The sequence below is a fragment of the Scedosporium apiospermum genome, assembly GCF_000732125.1.
Source record: "Scedosporium apiospermum strain IHEM 14462 chromosome Unknown SEQ_SAPIO_0086, whole genome shotgun sequence".
Classification (NCBI taxonomy): Eukaryota; Fungi; Ascomycota; class Sordariomycetes; order Microascales; family Microascaceae; genus Scedosporium; species Scedosporium apiospermum.
In genome coordinates this window covers 752,150-772,862 of record NW_015971787.1, presented here as the reverse complement: position 1 = coordinate 772,862, position 20,713 = coordinate 752,150, and the positions used below count along the sequence as shown (strand labels likewise).

General features: G+C 51.3%; 3 protein-coding genes and 5 pseudogenes across 3 annotated transcripts; 4 read left to right on the top strand and 4 right to left on the bottom strand.

Annotated features, from left to right (window-relative positions):
• Positions 1-6: 6 nt before the first annotated feature.
• On the bottom strand, positions 7-774 carry SAPIO_CDS2457 (annotated as a pseudogene; the record flags this gene model as incomplete).
• Positions 775-1,566: 792 nt separating this feature from the next.
• On the bottom strand, positions 1,567-2,115 carry SAPIO_CDS2456 (annotated as a pseudogene; the record flags this gene model as incomplete).
• A 1,023-nt stretch (positions 2,116-3,138) lies between these two features.
• SAPIO_CDS2455 (Alpha-mannosyltransferase cmt1) lies at positions 3,139-4,532 on the top strand (the record flags this gene model as incomplete). Its single annotated transcript, XM_016785467.1, has 2 exons — positions 3,139-3,253; positions 3,322-4,532. The coding sequence occupies 2 exons, from the start codon at positions 3,139-3,141 to the stop codon at positions 4,530-4,532; spliced, it is 1,326 nt and encodes a 441-aa protein (XP_016644843.1).
• A 427-nt stretch (positions 4,533-4,959) lies between these two features.
• Positions 4,960-6,597, top strand: SAPIO_CDS2454 (annotated as a pseudogene; the record flags this gene model as incomplete).
• Positions 6,598-7,841: 1,244 nt separating this feature from the next.
• SAPIO_CDS2453 lies at positions 7,842-10,217 on the bottom strand (annotated as a pseudogene; the record flags this gene model as incomplete).
• Positions 10,218-12,824: 2,607 nt separating this feature from the next.
• SAPIO_CDS2452 (putative pantothenate protein) lies at positions 12,825-14,459 on the bottom strand (the record flags this gene model as incomplete). Its single annotated transcript, XM_016785466.1, has 2 exons — positions 12,825-14,078; positions 14,145-14,459. The coding sequence occupies 2 exons, from the start codon at positions 14,457-14,459 to the stop codon at positions 12,825-12,827; spliced, it is 1,569 nt and encodes a 522-aa protein (XP_016644842.1).
• An 854-nt stretch (positions 14,460-15,313) lies between these two features.
• SAPIO_CDS2451 lies at positions 15,314-16,336 on the top strand (annotated as a pseudogene; the record flags this gene model as incomplete).
• A 1,491-nt stretch (positions 16,337-17,827) lies between these two features.
• On the top strand, positions 17,828-20,021 carry SAPIO_CDS2450 (uncharacterized protein; the record flags this gene model as incomplete). Its single annotated transcript, XM_016785465.1, has 9 exons — positions 17,828-17,858; positions 18,068-18,164; positions 18,229-18,428; positions 18,495-18,647; positions 18,912-19,131; positions 19,185-19,258; positions 19,316-19,409; positions 19,559-19,735; positions 19,796-20,021. 9 exons carry the CDS (start codon positions 17,828-17,830, stop codon positions 20,019-20,021), a joined length of 1,272 nt encoding a protein of 423 aa, XP_016644841.1.
• Between the last annotated feature and the right edge of the window lie 692 nt (positions 20,022-20,713).

Here is a 20,713-nt window from a genome sequence, read left to right as displayed (position 1 = left end):
ATCTGTTTAATCAATAAACAGGGCGCCATTGACAAACAAGTGCTCTCCGTTCACCCATCGTGATCTTTCCTCACAAAGAAAGGCAACCGCAAAAGCGACCTCCTCGGGTCCACCCATCCTCCTCTCAACTGGAGTTGCCTCAATGGTAGGTCCGAGAACTTTCATCACGTCCTCCCCGAGCGTTGTAAAAGCTGTTGTCGCAACTGGGCCGGGAGAGACAGCGTTGACTGTGCAGCCGTACTTCGGGGGCAATTCCTTTGCCCAAACGCGAGTAAATGAATCCACCATCCCTTTCGTTCCCGCGTAGATGGTCTGGAGAGGAGGAGGCGCGCGAGAGCTCACTGAGCAGATGTTGATGATACGACTGCCACGGTTGAGATATGGCAGAACCGCTTGTGTGAGGAGGTAAGTGCCGCGGCCGTTGAGATTGACTAATGCGTCCCAGTGTTCTAGTGTATGTTCCTCGAGCGGAAGGTTGACGGCTACGCCGGCATTGTTCACGAGGATATCGATCTGCTTGTACTTCCGGACCGCTGCTTCGATTAACTTTCTTGGACCGTCGACGGTGCTGAGGTCGGCCTCGACCACAAGATTAGGTCCCGATAGGCTGGCAGCGGCTGTTGAGGCCTCTGTTGCGAGACCAGCAAAGGGGTAATTGATAACGACATGTGCGCCCCGCGAGCTGAGCTCTTGTGCGATAGCGAGACCGATGCCACTGCAGCTGCAGGATACCACGGCAACCTTTCCCAGCAAACTTGGCGAGACTGAAGGCATTGAGGTTGCACGATCTGAGGCGGATGGAGTCGCTATTGCATTCCCCGACATAATTGATCGGAAAGTGGACGGGTTCGGGATCAGGTGCCGAAATTTCTTTCGGATTGTTTGTTGCAGATGGTGGCGCAAATGCCGAAGACATGCCTGAACGGGAGGAGGGCAGACTATTTATCAACATTTAAAACCAGGAAACCCGAGGGGCCATCTGGACAGCGGGGAGTGTATGTTACCTAGTTGCAAAGATTTAACTAGGAAGGTCAGAGCCGTCCTCCACCTTCGGATTCTCCGCAGGATTCCGAAGCAGGAAGACCGGGAGGGGCTAGCCGGGAAAGAGAATGGGCCCAGCTGGGAAATGCCTGCACTGCGCGGCTCGCCGAAGATTGGGATAATAAACATACAAACGATCGTGCCGTAGTGTAATTTCATGTACGAATCCCCAGGCCGGCGGCACTTGTATTTGTCTGCGTAATTATCGTCTCGGGTTGTGGACTTTTGCTTGGACTTTTCTAATTACGGGGCCCCTCCTATTTTAAAAATCCATCGTCTTGAATCCGATTCAAGCACCACGTCACATTCTAAAGAATCTATCAGCGCTAAGTAGTACAAAGCCGCGAGAAAGGCATTCTGAGAAGGGACTTTAGTTCTGTCGACTTCGAAGGGAATGCCTGCCTCTGGCAGGGGGCTACTCTCCAAGTAATTTCTGCCAAATCATCTTCAAGACCTTCGACTCGCCTCTTGGTATTACGAGCTTTGTTGCCAATATGTGCAGCTATATCAAAAATGGGTCGAATTTCAGCCTGGAAGCTCTGTCGGCGTCTCGTACCGTCTCCCCTCCAGCTCCCAGGCGGTTTCCGGCTTCAACGGTACGGCAGCCGGAGTGGCCAACAGTGATTGGGGGGGATTGTTCTCCTTTATAGCTCCCGGTATCGCGTCGTGATTATTTCGACTGCGCCGTAGAAGGTACAGGGTGGCCACCGTCGTAATACAAATCAATGCCAGCCCACCAATGACACCGCCAATGATGGCGCCTGTATTGCTCGGTTGTCCATTATCAGATTGACTCGCCTCAGTGTTGGCCGTTTGACTCGGGTTGGATGCACTCGCGCCAGGGAACGTTGACGCCGCTGGGGTTGGCTCGGCAGACTCTACACTCGATTGGGACTTTTTTGTAGATGAGTCTGTCGTGGTATCGGCCGCCTGAGTCGGGGAGGGAAAATACGTCTCGGTAATGGCCTCCTGGCCGCATGCGATGTACGAGAAATGTGCGTCGGTGCCGAGGGCAAGAATCGCTGTCGAACAAAACTCCTGCGAGCCACTGTATCCGAAGAGAATTAGCACCATCGCCAATTTGGAGCGGATTGACCGTGAGAGCTAAGCGAGGTGGTCTATGTTACCAAGTAAAGGTCGTAATGCCAGGAATTCCAGCCAAGCCGCATCCCCGGGAACAGCTGTGTTTATCGATGCAATTCCCCGCAAGTCCACAATCACTGGCAGCGATGACAGTGGTTGGGCAAAATCCCCAGAGACCTCGTTGGGTGTCCACGCGGCAGTTGAATCCAGGGGCCGCTGACCGAGGATGCTTCTCATCCCCACTCAGGTATCCGCATGTCACAAGAGAGTTCCCAGCTTGCCTGATCTTGAGCTCCAACTCTCTCTGCGCAAGATTCGGCAATGCACTCAATATAGTGGCTGGGTCGGTGACGGAAGGGAGATTTTCGGGGGGGATAATCACTCGAGGACTAGCAAGGGCCGCACAGAACCATCCGAGTTGGATAAGGAAGGACGCGGTTCTTCGAAGGCAGCAGGCCATGATCGGTATTCGTTCCGCGGGGAAAAGTTGCCCAGGTATGCCAATTCCAGGCGGCCAGCGTGTCAGGGCGACCTTTAAGAGCGATATGAGCTAAGGTTGGAGGATGTTTTTGTTCAGGAGCGAAATTTCCTAAGCGCTTGGCTAAGGCCTCTCTTGGTTTTTGTGTTTCTTCCTCTTCTTCTTTTTTTTTTCCTTTTTTTTTTTTTTTTTTTTTTTTTTTTTTTTTTGCGCGGGTGGGGTACCCTCCAGAAATATCGCTCAATCACAAAGCATATCACATCTCCCCATGCGCGTGACGATGCCCTTGTGTCACCAAAACAGAATACCCCGGCTTCTAATTGGCTAGTTGAAAATCCGAGGAGATGAAGTGAAACCCCTTTCCCCTGACGGCGCTTAACGAGAATATGACTTGAGTCACGAGCGGCAATGAAAAACGCCACTCCTTCATATTTGCGGCTCTCCAACTCTGTATACTCTGGAATCTCGCCTGATACAACACGCGACGCGTTCTTGGCCTACCGCCGGAGGCAAAAGTTCAAGACTCCATCCTGACTATGGGCTGGTTCACTCTGAGGGCCCTTCGACGCCGTTCTGCTTTCGGTATTCTCTTGGTTATTCTCCTCCTCCTATCCTACTACGGGCTCCTCTCGAAAACGTCGCACATTCTCCGTAAGCCCTCCGAGGAAGGACCAAGCAGTTGCTTCCTCAAACACACTTGTTAATCTATTCATTTCTAGGCTCCATCTCCCAACCCACCAGATACCTCGATCCCGGCGCAAGCGAAGCTACAGCCGAGTCCACACCTACGAGCGAGCAGCGGCCGACAAACTCCAGTTCTGACTCTCCTACTGCACGTCCGATCGTCGAGAACGCAACGATGTATCTACATGCTATCATGGATCCCGACAACAGGGAATTGGAGGGCCTGGCCTGTCCGCGTCTCAACTCTAAGCGATACAACTATTTGAAGCCAAAATCCCCCAAAGAGCCTAGCTACTTTTTCGCTCTCGATCTACGAGAAATCATTACATTATTACCCAGGCTGATGGGGTCTATTGTCGAGGTGGTGCGGTTTCTTGGCCCACGCCACTGCGTTTTATCAGTCGTCGAGGGCAATTCCCAGGACGGGACCTCCGAGGTTCTTAGTCTGCTCCGGAAGGAAATCGAGGCTCTCGGTGCGCAATATCATTTTCTCCGTAGCGATATCAACCCGTCCACCAGCGGCGATCGTATTGGCGACCTCGCGGCGCTTCGGAATCTCGCGCTTGAGCCCCTGACAAGCAACGAGGTCGGGTTTAATCACGAAACAACTGTCATCTTTCTGAATGATGTGGCCATCTGCCCTGAGGACATCCTGGAACTGGTACACCAGAGGCAACGTATCGGCGCGGATATGACTTGCGGCTTTGATTGGACATACGTCGGAGAACATCCAACCTTTTACGATGTTTGGGTTGCTCGTACCATCACAGGCGACTCATTTTTTGAGATTCCACCCGACGGAAATTGGGATTCGGCATGGAACCTGTTCTGGAACTCACCAGAGGATCGTGTAAGGTTCCAAAGTCACAGTCCTTTCCAAGTATTCTCGTGTTGGAACGGCGCTGCCGTGTTCACTGCTCGTCCCCTGTGGGACAAAGGCATCCGGTTCCGTGCTCCGTCACCCGAAGAATGTTTCCAGGGTGAGCCACAGCTCTTCTGTAAGGACCTCTGGCATGCGGGATTTGGCAAGATCGCTGTGATCCCTAGCGTCAATCTTGAGTACGACAACGAACACGCGATTAAAATTAAGGCCTTGAAAGGATACGCTTCCCAATGGGTTGAGCAGGAACCAAATGACATACCGGTCATCGAATGGAAAATTAGTCCTCCTGCAAAGATTAAATGCATGGCGAGCTACGACAACCAGGAATGGAGGCCATGGGATGAGGGACTCTTTGAGTCTTGACGGTGGAAACGCCATAATGTCGAATTGACAATGGCCGAGGAAGAGAGGAGGATTAAAAAAAAAAAAATTTCAACTCAGCCCTTTGCCTCCATGTCTGATATTGACTGATACCCAGGCGCTTGAGAAAACAAATACTAAGAGACATATTCAGCTTTATCTGAATCACCAAGTTGTTGTTTCATTATGTTCTCACCCTCAAAACTCCCAACGTCACCACAACTTGGGAAGAGTCTTATGTAATCCTACCCATTGTGCGTCTGACAGATCAATCAACAATCATCCTTTTCTTCTGTCTCGTCGACAAACAGAAAACTTGAACTTCCCTTCTTTTCTATCAACCCTTTCTCATTTTCCTTTTCCCAAACCCCCTTAGACAAGCCTGTCTATCGCGCATCAATTCGGAGACCAGTTCTTTCACACGGCTGCTATGGACAAGCAAAAGCGTCGCCGGCGCGACGGCCGGCCACATCGACGCGATCCTGATAATTCTTCCCCATCAGCCCCAACACCTTCACAACAAGAGCCCCCCACGACGACCGTTACGGAGGGTGTGGCGATGCCTCTTCTTGCCGAGCCCGTTCCCCAGGATACGCCAAGGTTTTCTGAGCTGTTGGGCACTAATCTAGTCCACTCAACCCTTATTGAAACCCTCACCGAGGATCTCAAGTTTGATCACATGATGCCTGTTCAAGCCGCCACTATTCGCGAGCTCCTACCTCCCAATCGCACCGATTGTCTAGTCCAAGCGAAAACTGGCACCGGAAAAACTGTCGCGTTCCTTCTCCCCGCCTTACAGACCATGCTTAGCGGAAACCGGGGACCTGAAACTAGACTTTCTCTTCTCGTCATTTCGCCGACTCGCGAACTCGCTCAGCAAATTGGGAACGAGGCCAAGCGTATGCTTCAGCGATTGCCAAGATATCGGACCTGTGTTGCCATCGGCGGAACCAACAAAGATCGCGAGGAGAAGCAGATTCTGCAGGGATGCGACATTCTCATCGCCACCCCCGGTCGCCTCTTGGATCATATGTCTAATGAGGGTGTGCTCGACTCTTTCCAGCACTTGGACACTCTCGTGCTCGACGAAGCCGATCGTCTACTAGACATGGGGTTCCTCCCTGCCCTAAAGGATATCATCAAGCGTTTGCCTGACCGATCTGAGACGGGCCGACAGGGAATGCTCTTCTCAGCCACCGTCGCCGCCCACGTGGACAAGGTCGCCGGTCTCGTCCTCTCGCCCGGCTACAAGTTTATATCCACCATCCCAGCCGGCGAGGCTAATATACATCAGCGCGTGCCTCAATTTCTCATCACCGTGCCGACGTTTTCCTCTGTAGCCGCCGCCATGGTAGGCTCCATCCGCGAAGAGATGGACACAGTCGGCAGCGAAGGTTTCAAGGCAATCGTCTTTGCCCCCACGGCTGCTCTTGGCAATTTATACGGGGCCATCCTCTCTGAGCTTCCAGATTTGCCTCCCGTGTCCGTTCTCCACTCTCGAATATCACAGAATAAACGCACCAAGGTCACCAACAATTACCGCGATGCTAAGACCGGCATCCTCGTCGCCACCGACGTAGTTGCCCGCGGCATGGACTTTCCCGGCGTCACTACCGTGTTCCAAGTCGGGATACCGTCTGAAAAGGAATCCTACATCCACCGTATCGGCCGTACGGCGCGGGCGAGTGCAGAAGGCCGTGGCATCTTCATTATCTCCGAGGACGAGGCGTGGTTCCCGAAGTGGACGCTTAAGGAGATTTCATTTCTACCTCACGACGCGGATCTCTCCTCTGCCGAAGCGGTTGCCAGTGTTGCTGAGAAGATGGATATCCAGGAGAGGGCAAAGATTTACCAGGGCTGGCTGGGTTACTATAAGAACCATCTCAAGGGCTTGAAGTGGGATAACGTGACATTGGTCGCGCAGGCCAACTTGTACGCCAGGGACGGACTCATGACGCCGGAAACTCCATCAATTGCGAAGTCCACAGTTGGCAAGATGGGCTTGCGGGGTACGAAGGGCCTAGTAGTCGTGCCCGATCCGCCCAAGCCTAAGCATAACCGGGGCTAGGTAGTCGAGGGATGAGCGGTGGTGAGCCCATCGAGTCAACCTAGGTCTATTCCAAACCGCCACGAGCAGCGTCGATTCTTTTGACGTAAGATTGTCAACCGTACTATAATTGGGAGCTGCTGTGATGAGAATACTAGCCCCCCCCGCGCCCCAAATGAGAGGGTCTCAGAAGGAATTGTGGACTAAGCCGGCAGCATGTATGTTAGTAGTAGCGCGTTGCTCCCACTACATAATTATTATCACAAGCTAGCCCGCCTCTCCCGCAAATACTTGGTCTTCTTTAATAGCCTTAGTCCCATCACGGTATGTATATTTCAGGATCTCTCCCGTGTTGTGGCAAAGCAATTGCAGACAGGCTCTTTCGTGCGTGTTCGAGATCAAGTGGACCTTGCTTGTAACCGCTTCCAGCGTCTTCACCCAAGGTCTTGCCGGCTCAGAATCGGATCCTTTTGTTCAGGCTTTGGTGGATACTAAAAGACCATATGTTATTTAAACTTTATGCACCTCTTGGTTCCGTGTGTAGTTGACAAAATCTTCGCTAGGGTTAATACAGACGCACTCAACTCGAGTCTCCCGGTAGGGGGTCCGCTCTAGGAAACGCCTGCCTCAACTCGGACGGCGTATGTTCAGGGACAGAAGATATTGGATCCGGCGGCTTCATTTCATAGATGAGCTTGTCTATATTTATACAACTGATATGAGCCATGGCAGCCTCCGATCAAGTCAAGCACGCTGTGTCGTTGCGTCCCGGTCACGGCGGAGGACAACAGGTTGTCGTCCTACTTCTTCAAAATGAACCCACTGCTTCTCATTCTCTAGGCCTGTCAATATGAGGTGCATTTAAGGGTGCATTGTAGCTCGGATCTCGGCATGGCACAATGAATACTTAGCATCGCGGTTGGTGGAGGGTCCTTTCCTCCATGTCTTTACGTACATAAGCGGAAACTTCAGCTCCGTCATCGGGTAGTGCGAGGAGATCCTACATGTTTAGGTCTGTGCGCGAAACTGTCTGTTCACAATTCTTCCCCTAGTTTTTGTCAGGATCGTTAGAATTGTTATTGCTGCCGGGACGGCGAACCAGTATATCTAGAGGAGGTCCACCCAGAACTGGAGGTGAGGAGAACCGGCGCCTTCAGACGGAAGGGGTTCATCATCCCCAGCGAGGGAGGATATTTGCAAGCCTACAGTCAGTCCATCTTATATACCCTTGGAGTGACATATAGATGTGGCATTGGTTCGTCTAACTACAAGAAGCTCAGTTCAAGAGAATCCCAAGTATACGTGAATGGAATATCAGATCCGGACAAGCTTGCAGGATCGTGTATGTATCCTAAAGAAGCATTTCCATTGCCGTCTAGCTCTACCTGCATGTGCTCGTGAACAGCAGGGATCGAGGCTCTAGCACTCCCCCAAATTCCAGTTTCCCGCTGCTCCAAGATATCTCGCACGCAATAGCAGGATGATTTACCGAGGACCTCTTCCATTAGAGAGATGAATGATGATACGGTCGGTCGAACAGAACCGGGCATCGTCTCCTTCATGCATTCACTGGAAGAGGGCGCGGATAGTGCTGGCGCTTGCGGGCCCGGAGACATAGAGCATGCGAGATGCGTCGAAACGGCCGGGTTCATACCGGTCGACACCGTCATGGGGAAGTTTGAGACAAGATTCAAGAAGTGGGTCAAGTGCTGCGCCGCCCGTCGTGCCGGCAGCCAGTCCCCGTTGGGGAACGCTTGCAGTATCCCAACAAGAGTGGCAATCTCGTCGCGGGCAGGGAAACGGAGGCCTTCCTCAGCGCAACCCATAAACCCATACAGCAAAACCAGGGCCACGGGAAAAATTCGGTAAAGCGTAACACGGTTCAAAGGCAATTGGCGGTGCTGAAATAGGGTGTAGGTCGCTCGGATGTGTTTCTGGGCAAATTCGATCAGTTTAGTACAAGGTACGAGCAGCCCGAAACTGGTGAACCGAGATGGGTAGTAGAGCAGAACAAGAAGCTGATAGTAACGAGCATTCAGCCACGTCATCGAGCTGTGGATAGGGATGTTATCTGTCTCCTGAGGCGTGACGAGACAGCCGTTGCTATACCAGTTCTCGATGTCGCCGCGGATCTCATGTGCAAGAGTTACGCGATCGGCTAGCGGCAGTTGCGCTACATCGACATTTTTGCGTAGGAGGACACGGGAGAGAATCCGGTCTTCGATCTCACGGAGTTGGATCACGTGTCGGCTGGTCTGGAGCATGTGAGACGGGCTGGGGCGCTCCCCTACCGCGGTATTAAATTCTTCCGGAGTTAAAGAGGGTAACGGTACATCCATATTTTCGTCCGTGAGGGCCATGGGCAGACCTAGGGAGACAGACACCATTCTATCCAGCACATATATGCCCCAGAAGAGACGATGCTGCAGTTCTATCTCGGTTGGGGATAGTCCTCCGTCTTGTGGTGCTCGACGGGTGAGACCCAGGAGAACACCCTGGCGAGCGGCCAGTCCCACAATAGCCCATGTGGACAGAGCCCCTGGGTCAAATAGGGAGCGGAGGGCGAGTAATACTAGCACCCGGACTGATTCCGTGTCCGCGCGACTCAGACATTCGTGAACGATTCCCGAGTAAGGAACATCGAAAGACGCGCCTACATATCTGCCGGCGCGCTGAAGCGTTGTGCATCCGATAGCCATGACAAGATACAGGAGGGTAGTAGTGTCGGAGCTTCTTCTCCACTGTGACAAGTTGACCATGTCGTGTCTTACATCTGCCAAATCCCGAAGGATTCGGGAACGATCAATGAACGGGTAGGCCCGATGTACATTCCGGAAATAGGCATCCACGAACAACCTTAATGTGCGACTATCGCACGTGGACGGGTTGTTGTCGGACAGTGGGCCACGCCCGAACAGCGGTGAACCCGCCGACTCCGAAACATGGACCGGCATGGTATAGGCAGGAGTTAAGGGCGGTTCGCGACCACCGTCACGGTAATATGCCGAGGCGGATGTTACCGTCCCACGGCTTCGGATGCTGTTAACTCCTGGGCCATTCAAGGTGGAGAAACCGGCGCCTTCATTCAGGTTCGAAGTGTTAAGCGCATTTGGGCCGCCGCTTTGCTGCACGCCGCTGCGAAGGGTAGGTGCCGCGAGCATCGAGGCTCCTTGTGGCGGCGCAACCAGCGACCCCGATTCGACATCTTCAATCTCGGTCTGGCGGACGGGCACGTTCTCCTTGATGTAGCGCGAAAGCCATTCTATTCTGGCTTCCAGCTGGCTAATCTGCAACGAAGCCGTTTTGGAGGGAGCATTGGTGGTGAAAGAACATCGCTGACCAGCGTTGGCGCACAGCGTGCAAATGGGGTAGGTACGGCTACATTTCTTCTTGAACTTGCGACATCTGTCGCACGCAGGAAGGTCTTTGACGGAACTGAGAGGACTGCTGTGCGGTGGGACGGGAATGGCCGCTGTTGTGTTAGGAAAGACGGCGAAATCGCGGGGTCTTTCCTCGTGTTGGTCGTCCCGCCTGGCGGCATTTTGGTGGACTAACTCAGGAATGGGCGGCTTTGTAGGCGCCATTACACCGAAATCCAAACCTGTCGAGTTAAGGCCTGGGAGAGGTGAATCGTAGTTCATTATCGCTGAGTATGTCGGGGGTCCTCCGACCTTGGCCACGGGGACTGCATCGGAACGTTCCCGATCATGCGCGGGGACGAGAGACGCTGGTGTTATCGTCGGCGACGCTGGTTTTGTGTTCGTTTGTATGCCGGTGTGCTGGCGTGGATCCCTAAGCGATTGCGTGCTCGAAGATGGGCATTTTCATGCACTTTAGCGTCGGACGATGGCCGACATCAGGAATACGAAGTATGATTTGATCAATTATGGCATTTACTCGCACCGTACCATTCGAATGCTCCAAGTGTTCAATTTCTTATCAGCCAGCTAAACTGTTTACTTTCGGTAGCAAAAAACCCATTGTCATCAGTCAATACAGGGACTACACACTGCCCGTGTCTAAGCAAGATCAGCAGATTGAGACACCTACATATATCTACGGCCGAGTTGTTGTTTGTAAGTAAAGTACAAAAGAGCTTTCAGCGCCGGGTTTTTGTCATCAAGCCTCAAAGGCCTGTCCTCTTCTCCCGTAATCCCCTGCCTCGGCATACAGGTATCTATGTCTTCGTCAATGCCAGCATCCTCAGTCTTCTCCATCCACCGTGTCGCCATCATCGGTGCTGGTGCGACCGGTCTTACCGCCGCTAAGTAACTCTGAGCCTCCCCCCCCCTCTTCAAAAAAAAGCACAAATAATCCAGTATTAACTTAATACACCCTCTCGGCTAGATACCTCGCAGCAGAGAAGAAGTTTAGCATCCGTCTTATTGAGCAGCGAGCGTCGGTTGGGGGATTATGGAATTACGGGCCAGACACCGTTGCTACTGAGGAGGTGGGCTTCGTTGTACCCCTCGTGAGTCCGTGCCCAAAACCGGACCCGCCTCTCCGCCCTTCCGCCAGTGACAGTGGCGAGGCCTCGTTCGTGTCGCCAATCTACGACGCGTTAGAGACAAATATACCACACAGTCTTATGAACTTTCTCGGTGAGCCATTCCCAGCGACGGCTTCACTCTTCCCAGCACACCGGGTAGTTAAGGACTATCTGCACAACTACGGCAGGGAGCTCGAAACCCTGTCGGGGCTAGAGGTGCAATTCCAGACTCAAGTAATCTCAATAGACAAGCAGCCCTCGGACAACCACCAAACCCAGTGGCTCCTTAAACGCTCGACTTGAAAACGGGCCATGTGCACACAGAGTCGTTTGATGCCGTGGTTGTGGCAACGGGCCACTACAGCGATCCTTTCGTCCCTGATATCCCGGGTCTCAGGGAATTCAGTGCGCGGTATCCAGGTTCCGTGACACATTCAAAATTTTACAGGCGGCCAAATGAGTATACCGGAAAGGTGAGCCAACCTTACCGAGTTGATGTGACGCGTGCTACATGCGACCCGAACACAAGCGAAGATTTTGTACGATCCGCTAATGTCCTGCTCGGAGGAACGAACAGAAAACCATTGTAGTTGGTAATTCTGCCTCCGGTCTAGATGTTAGCCGCCAGCTCGCCTCGGCTGGCGTTCGAGTATTAGTCTCAGAGAAACTCCCGTCCTCAAAGTCGGCGCCCAACGCTTTGTCCAATGACGAAGCCAGCTCTATCCATTTTAAGCCCGAGATCTCATCGTTTGACGATAGTGCGAATAGAATCGTGCGCTTTTCTGATGGGACTACTGAGTCCGGCATCGATTCCATCATCTTCTGTACGGGGTATTTCTACTCATACCCATTTCTACTCGGTCTCTCCCCTCACGTCACAGAAGATGGACGAACACTCAGGCACCTATTTGAACACATGTTATTTATCCCAGACCCCTCGTTAGCGTTCCTCGGTGTGCTGCAACGTGTCGTGCCGTTTCCCATCGCGGAAGCACAAAGCGCGACTATAGCCCGATGGTGGTCAAATCGCTTAGCGCTACCGACAAAAGAGGAGATGACAATGTGGGAAGAGCAGGAAATTCAAAAGCGGGACTGTGACGTCTCATCTTTGCATGACCTACGGTATCCGAGGGACGTGGCGTATATCAACCGCTTGCACGACCTGTCCTCGAAAGCAGCCCCCTTACATGGTTTAGAGAGAGAAGGGCACGGAAGGGAAGCGCCGTATTGGGATGAGGAAAAGGCGTGGGTGCGGGAGCGGTTTCCTGCTATTAAAGAGGCGAGTCAAAAATTGGGGATGAAGAGGGTAGAGGTGAAGCGGCTAGAGGAATTAGGGTTCGACTTCAAAGCTTGGAAGCAGGAGAAGAACTAGATTTTGGAGATCAATATATCCTCAAATTAGCTGCGTAGCAAGAGGTCCCTATTACACTTTGAAGTCTGAACCCTATAGCAGAATTTCCCAGCCCAATAATTTAAGATGACTTTAAAGCCATCTTCAGTGTTTTTCTTTCTTTACTTCCAGGCAACACATGACGATGGGCGTTCGAAAGCTGCTAAACCTGATCGTAACCAACGTCAACAAATCGACATTCCACCTAGCAAATACGCTCAAGATTCACACTTATATAAAGTTTACCGAAATTAATGTAATCCATGCCCATCCCAAGTGAGACAAGGCAAAGGGCAGCACTCCTAAGATAGCGAGCTCTATCGCTATTACAGGTTTTTTCTTTTTTGTTTTTTTTTTCTCAAGCAACGATCAAACGGCCCCTCCATCCCTGCTCCAATCCCGGACCTCCTCCCTCTCCCTTTTACCCTGTGGCCACTTCTTCACGCAATACAAAATGACCAGTGTCAAGACAATCTCGAGGCCAAAGAACATAGTGGCCATTTCATAACCGATCGGGAAATGCGGTGCCTGGCCCGTGTTATACACGAACAGTGGCACCCACGCCTGGAAAGTGAAAGCCAGCGTCTCGACAACGCCGATGACGAGGGCGCGCTCTTCTGCGGAATGCGACAAGATCTCGTTAATCCACGTTATTATGAGCGCCCCAGCACCAGTCTCGCAAAACGTGAGGAGCCACCCGGCCATCATGGCGGGGATGTTGTCCTCGGGCCACACAGACAAAATAATCGTTCCGATGATGGCTACTAGGCACGCCACGATTATAATCGGCCATCGGCGGCCAATGGCATCAGACGTCCAAGCGTAGGTTAAAGTGAAACAGATCTGCAAGGCATACCCAGCTGTCGGGATGACGTTGACCTCCTCGGTAGTGTAGCGACGGGTGGCTTTAAGCCAGAGATTGAAGTAGCTGTAGATTCGGATGCCCAGTACATGGGCGATGAATATGGAGCAAAAGAGGTAGACGGGCCAGCTCGTGACAATGTTGCGTATGGTGCGCCACGTGAGTTTCTTCATGGGCTCTCGACCGCACTTCTCCATGCGTTCGACGGCCATGGCGCGATCCTTTGGCTTAAGCCACCGGGCTCGCGATCCCGTAGGCGCGTCAGGGATGGCGAAGTAACCGTAGAGGCAGATAGGCACGCCGATGATGCCATCAAAGATGAAGAGCCACTGCCAGGCCCGGAGCCCTGCGCGGCCGTCCATGCCCTTATACAGAGCGGCCTGTAAGTATCCCGAGAACATCTGGGCGGCGCTTGAAGAAGCCTGAAAGATGCAAGCTCGCTTGCCCAACTCGCTTGGCGTGTACCAGTTACCTAAAAGCGTCATAATACCGGGATACGCCGAGGCCTCGAGGAAGCCGGTGAAGAACCGCAAAGCGTGCAACGTTTTGACGTTTTTCGCACCGGCCATGCCCATCACGATGAAGCTCCAGATGAGCTCAAGCGTTGGCAACCAGACGGACGGACGGATCCGGGTGAGGGCAAGCTGGGAAGGCAGCTGGCCGAGGATATACCCGACATTCCACCACGTCGTTAGGTAGTTAAGATCATTTCCGGTAAGCTTAAGATCTTCTCGCATACCTGAGACATAGGCGTTGGAGATCTTTCAGTGATCGTCGTCAGCTTCCGGCTAGTACCCGCTATACTATTCTTAAAAAAGTAGACTTACATTCGTTTGATCCAGGTACTTGACAAAATAGGAAATGCAGCAGTAGCTCAAGATCCACCAGTCCGCCTTGGCAACAAATGCCCGCTCCTCGGGGCTCTTATCTAGAGAATCCCATACGACTGCAAGGAACTTCTGGCGTAACGTAAGAGTCTGTGGAGTCTGTGCCAGACTGTTGGTATCGGAGGTGACATATGCATCGGCGTTCTCCTTTTTGTCTGTGTCCGCCGTTTTAGTAGCAGTAGCTACGAAGGTCTTCTGGGTTACGGCCGAGACGGGCGGGTCCGACGACCGATCTGGGTCCGCGTGGGCAGTCATCCTTCACGAGTTGTTCGAGGGCGGAGGAACGACTCGCAAAGTGGAACGGATATTCGTTAAACAAACATGTCTAAAAAGATAAGCCATGAGACTTTATACACCTGGATAGAGAAAAACAGTGGGCTATATAAAACAGTCGAGTCGAAGCCCCCCTAATACCTTTACGACGAGAACATTGCATGCCCTTGCCTTATTCCACAAATGGAAAATACAATCAATCCAGTACGTAGACGCGACTATGGGTTGTGCATTCCCACCACCAACTGTCGTTATCCGTTTCGCCGATAACGTCATCGTTGAGGCGGGCCGCTATCGATGAGAACGTTTGCTTAGACCCCAAAGGAGAGACTCTACTCGGAGAGAGAACACCGCAAAATTTGGCTTGTCTTCAAGGAGAGTTGTAAAATTTGGGAGTGGGAGTTTGGAACCAAGTCGGGGTGGGGCCGACGCTTTGACCGAAGGATTACTCACATTGCGGACTTTTCCAAGTTGGGCTCAGCGATTACTATCGCGAATGGGTTGTCGGAGGCCACCCGACGCTAGGAGACGTACGATATTGCCGGTTTCCTTAAGTGTGTGGAGATTCCGCGTAACTGTGAGTGAATGACGTTACTGCTGTTGACTAGAAGGAGAAAAAAAAAAAAAAAAAAAAAAAAAAAAAAAATTCGAGTAAAACATCGAAACTGTCAGGATCTTTCATCTCTCGGAAGTTTGCTTCACCCAAGCATAATAGTTACAATACTATTTATGATCTTTAGCTTGGCGAGACTTACCCTCGACTTCGTTTTCACCTCGTGGCAAGTTAACAGTTGACGCAACAACGTCTTAGCCGTTCCCCTGCCCCACCGATCAGCATGGTCACAGAATCCGAGGCCCGCGACCTCTACGCCAACACTATCCACTTCGACGGTCTTAATATCTGCAACTTTTCCCGTGAAATCTTCGAATCATGGCGCGCGGGTGGTCTCACCGGCGTCTCGTGTACGTGCGGGCTCTGGGAGGGGTTCCGGGAATCCATCGCCAACGTGGTGCAGTGGAAGAAATGGTTTGAGGAGCATGCCGACCTCATCGTGCAGGCACACTCGGTAGCGGACATCCGCGCCGCCAAGGTCGCCGGGAAGACGGCGGTGCTACTGAGCTGGCAAAACACAGCGGGCATCGAAGACCAGTTGGACTACCTCCGCGTATTCCGCGATCTCGGCGTGCGCAAGATGCAGCTGACGTACAACACCCAAAACTACTCGGGCGCCGGATACTTGGAACTTCGCGACTCCGGCCTCACCGGCTTCGGCCGTGAGGTTGTCGATGAGATGGCACGCCTTGGTATCGTGTGCGATTTGAGTCACGTAGGTCCGCAAACCTCGATCGACGTCATCGAACATGCACCCGAGGGCAAGCCTCCGTGCTTTAGCCATATCCTGCCAGCCGGTCTAAAGGACCACCCACGGAACAAGAGCGACGATCTCATCCAGGCACTCGGTGCCAAAGGCGGGTTCGTGGGGCTGAGCCAGTTCGGCCCGCACATGGCCAAGGGAAACGACAGCACAATCGATGACTACGTAGACGCTCTGGACTATGTCATTGGGCTCATTGGTGAAGACCTAGTGGGCATTGGATCAGATGCCAGCGAGGGTCACGAACGGCCCAGTGAATTCTTGGTCTGGTGCAACAAGGATAAAGGTTACGCGCGACAACTGACACCATGGGGAAGTCAGAAGGTCGTGAAGCCTCTAGGCCCTCTAGCTAAGAGAGCCGAGCTGGCGGTTGCAATGGCGCGCAAGGGATGGAGTGAAGATAAAATACGAAAGGTTCTCGGGGAGAACTGGCTCCGGTATCTGGGGAAAATCATTGGAAATAGTCGCAGCTCGTTAAACTAAAGATATTATAATATTGTGTTGGTGCGTAGGGCAACTGGCGGCAGCGCCACCGCATTGCAGATCGGTGCCGCCGCAGAAGCCCAAAATGCCACACATCCAGCCCTCACTTACATATGAAAAGCAATAGCAGCCCCCAGTTTTATAGAATAGATCTTAAGAAAGGACAGCAGCACAGAAGCAGGCAAAGGGCAACATAGCAGCAGCAAGCAATTAGTCATTCCCTATCAGCCAGAGAGTTACTTAGGACACTTTCTTTTACTATTTTCCTCACTTTAACTTCTTTTCTATCTTTTCTCTTCTCTTCTTTAGATATAAAGTATCCTAATATAGATTCCGACTGATTAATGATTTCTCAATATCCCACTTGCCCATTAGACTATTCTAATGACCATTGAAATGGAGCAGTGCAGCCTGCCCGCACACAACAAGAATGAAACGAAAAGGAAACGAATGGTCTAGAATGGTTCCTGCAGGGAGCTGCTGCAATTCCTCCTGCAGGAATGGTAATGGGACGTCGGAATGGTTGATCAACGGGAATAGGGCCGGATCACAAGAAAAGGAGGCTTCCAAAATAGGGGGAAGCCAAGAATCATGTAAGTGTCAAATACAGGACACTTGGACACACAAAACAATAGAAGAACTGTCTGGAGTCACCACACCAGATGATCCATGAGAATAATAATAATGAAGTCAATTGAAAGAAAGATTAATAACCGAATACTTGAAGAACTTGAAAACCTTGTTGTTTTTCTTCCTCCCTCGAGAGAGGAAAGAAAAGAAAGGAAACAACCATGTTGCCCCTGGCCCATGGTAAGGAACAATATTTCTCCGCCTCTATTCTTGAGGTCCCATGAGAGAACGTCACCATTTCCACTGCTGTACCCCTTTTCCCTATCACAATACTGATCTCTACATCTTTAAGATAGTTTTAGATATTAATAAACCCTTTATAGTTTATAATACTTCGTAACCTTTTCTTTTTTTTTTTAAAAAAAAAGGGGGGCCGGGGCGTGCAGCGGTCGCTCCAACGTGGCAAGATTTAGATTAGGCCGGCAGGTCCCCCAAAAACCTTGGAGATTTGACCTTCTCGTCATAGGAATTAGACAGCGTGAGGCCAACTTTAGTACAATATTAGTAAATTATCATTATATAAGGATAAAGCCAGCGAACCAAACGCCACGTTAGGTGGATACTCGTCCAGTCATGATAATTGTACTGACTCGGCAATTCCCCGAATCCCCCCCAAGTGGCAGAGTACGTACCTCTCCGCCAAGACTGGGAAAGTCCCGGCAGTTCCCCGAAAACCCTGCAACCGACCTCTCCTCATGCACCCCGATCGGACAACGAAGAATGAGAAGTGAAATCACGGCCTCCATAAAAACCCTAGATGGGGACCCCGTGGGGATCCCCATGGGGAATTTCAAGACTGTTTGAACGACAAAGGTCCCAACATTGAGTGCGAAAAGTATTACATCCGAAGTTATTCTCAAAATGGCCCTCGTCAAATGGCACGAACTCCCGAGTAAGCCTTATTGCATGGACCAAACAACGTACCTATTGTTGACCATCTGCTGCCAGACAATACCAATCCCATCTGGTACAAGGATGCTGGCTTACGTCGAAACGTGGCCTTGGGTCTTGGGCTTTGCCTTGTAATAGCTACTAATGTGAGTTGACGTTCTCTGCTACTTACATGGTTTACAAAGCTAACCACCTTTACAGGGATGTAAGTGAAGACGGACCTGATGCTCGACGGGTTGGTTGCTAATCAACCTCAAGACCAAGCAAGTCTTCTCTCTGGCTTTCAGGCCATGCCCTCGTGGCAAAGGTATGTTACCGTAGTGTCTTTGTTACTCACGTCTTCATGCTGTCGATTTCTAACTCTTCGCCAGCTACTTCAAACAACCTACCGGTGCCCTACTTGGCATCTACGCTGCTTCTTTCTTCCTTCCTTCCATCTTCACATCGTTCATTGGTGACTATCTCTCCACCAAAATCGGTCGACGATGGTGCATCATCATCGCGTGCATGGTTCTCATCCTTGGAGCCCTTGTCAATACCTTTGCCATCTCTATCGGCATGTGGTGCGCCGGTAAGGCAGTCTTTTTCACCTCCAGAGGGTGTATATAGCAGTGGGACTAATCACGAATGGTTTTAGGTCGTGCTATTATGGGAGCAGGAGTTGGTATAATCAAAGTCGCGACTCCCGTGCTCATTCAGGAGATTAGCCACCCTCGGCTTCGACCTATTCTTGGCTCCTGCTACCAAACATTTGCCTACTTTGGAATCTTCTTCGCGGCTCTAATGACCTGTGAGTTTTCGGAGCGAGGCCTGACGACATCAGGTCTTTGAACTGACCCTCGTGTGTAGACGTTGGTTTATACGTGCCTGGTACCTGGGGATGGCGGTTTCCGTCGCTGATACAGATACTCGGTCCCTTTGCGGTCATAATTGTGGCAGTACTATGCCCGGAATCCCCGCGTGTAAGAAAATCCCCGGCACATGTAAATGGCGTCAGGAGAACTCACAGAAACTTGTATGTAGTGGCTCATGAAAAATAACCGGGGAGAACAAGCTCACAAAATCCTCGCCGCGATGCATGCTAATGGCGATGAGAACGATGCCCTCGTACTGTTTGAGATGGAACAAATTAACGATGCTATCAAAAAGGAGATGTCACAGAAAGACGCAAGTTTCTTGGACTTCCTGCGGACCCCCGGAAATAGGAAGCGATTGGCTACGCTTGTGGCTTTGGCGTGCTCTTTAAACTGGATGGGCAATGGCATCATCACCTAGTAAGTTGCACTCTGAATTGCCGCCAGAATGAGATTTCCGACTGATTATTTAGCTATCTCGCACCTGTCCTGAGATCTGTCGGCATCACTGCCCCAGTTCAGATCACTTTGATTAACGTCGGGCTTGGTAAATACATTTCCGTCCCTGAAAACCTGTTGAAAGCTGTTGCTAACCTGTCGGTAGCGGTGTGGAATCTGATACTCGCCGCCATCGCCTCTGTGTACTGCGACAAGGCCGGTCGCCGACCTCTATTTCTCACATCGACTGTAGGCATGTTGTGCTCATACGTCGTCGTTATGGGTTTATCCGCAGGGTTCGCAAACACCCAAAACCGCGCACTGGGAATTGCTGTCATCCCTTTTCTCTTTATGCAAGTTCTTCTTTAGATCGAGCCCGATAGGCCTAACGCTGACCGTATCGACCCAGCTATTTTGGGTTTTATGACATTGCATACACCCCTCTCCCGATCGCGTATACGGTTGAGATCTTACCCTTCTCTATTCGATCCAAAGGCATGGCCCTCTTCACAAGCACAGCTACCTTGGGCAATGCTTTCAATCAATTCGTGAACCCGATAGCCCTTAAGAGCATTGCATGGCGATAGTGAGTACTTCGCGCTTAAACCTGAGATATTGGTGTCATTTGCTTACCGCTTGGACTCAGTTACGCCGTATATATTGCGATTCTGCTCTTCTATTTCGTATTCATCTTTTTGATGTTCCCCGAAACTAAGCGTCTATCGGCTGAAGATGCTGCGAGGGCTTTCGACTTCGATAGGAAGGGGCATCCCTTGGGCGAGCCTATAGATCTTGAGCGCAGCAGAGGTAGCCACAGCGACGACAAAGAAGCATTTGTCTCTATGGCCGAGGGCGAAGACAAGGGAAAATAAACTGACCCTGATCGAATGTCTGAACACTTGCTCGGTATCTCGATGCTGATCGTCGTCGACGTTGGTTCTGACCGAGATGGCCCGTCGTATTTCCTAGAGACCTACACTACGTGGCAAAAAGTTTGCAACCCCCCCGCCCAAGTCTCGGTTTTTACTGGTTAGCCTGGTTGCGTTCTTCCTCCAGCCCTGCAAAATGTTGCAAGGGGGGTTGCAAACTTTTTGCCCCCCACTGTAGAGATTGAAAGACCTGGTGGACTGGCCGACAGTAAAAACTCCTTTATTGTAACTGTGATATCTAGTGCTTACTTATTAATATTGATATGTCAACAATACAACCTGATTTGGCTATCTCCAACTGTCGCGTAGTTAGGCACCTGATCCACCTTCAATCTTCTCGTAGTGTATAACTCCTTTTTAGCAATGAATCATCTCACTGGACTCGAACTACGAAGCGTGTATGAATATGCTCTTTCTTCTCTTGTACCGATACTACGATGTCACGAGACAAATCTAGGTGTAAGGTACCTTGTAACTAGTGGCACAACCTCGCCATTTATAAGATGTACTAACTTACCTAGGTAAGTTACGTAATATGGGTGTAGTGTTTTTGAAGTCTGATTGCGATGGGGGTAGATCCCTCAAAGATTTATTAGATCAATGGGATGACCCGTTTTCTCCCAACACTCACTGCC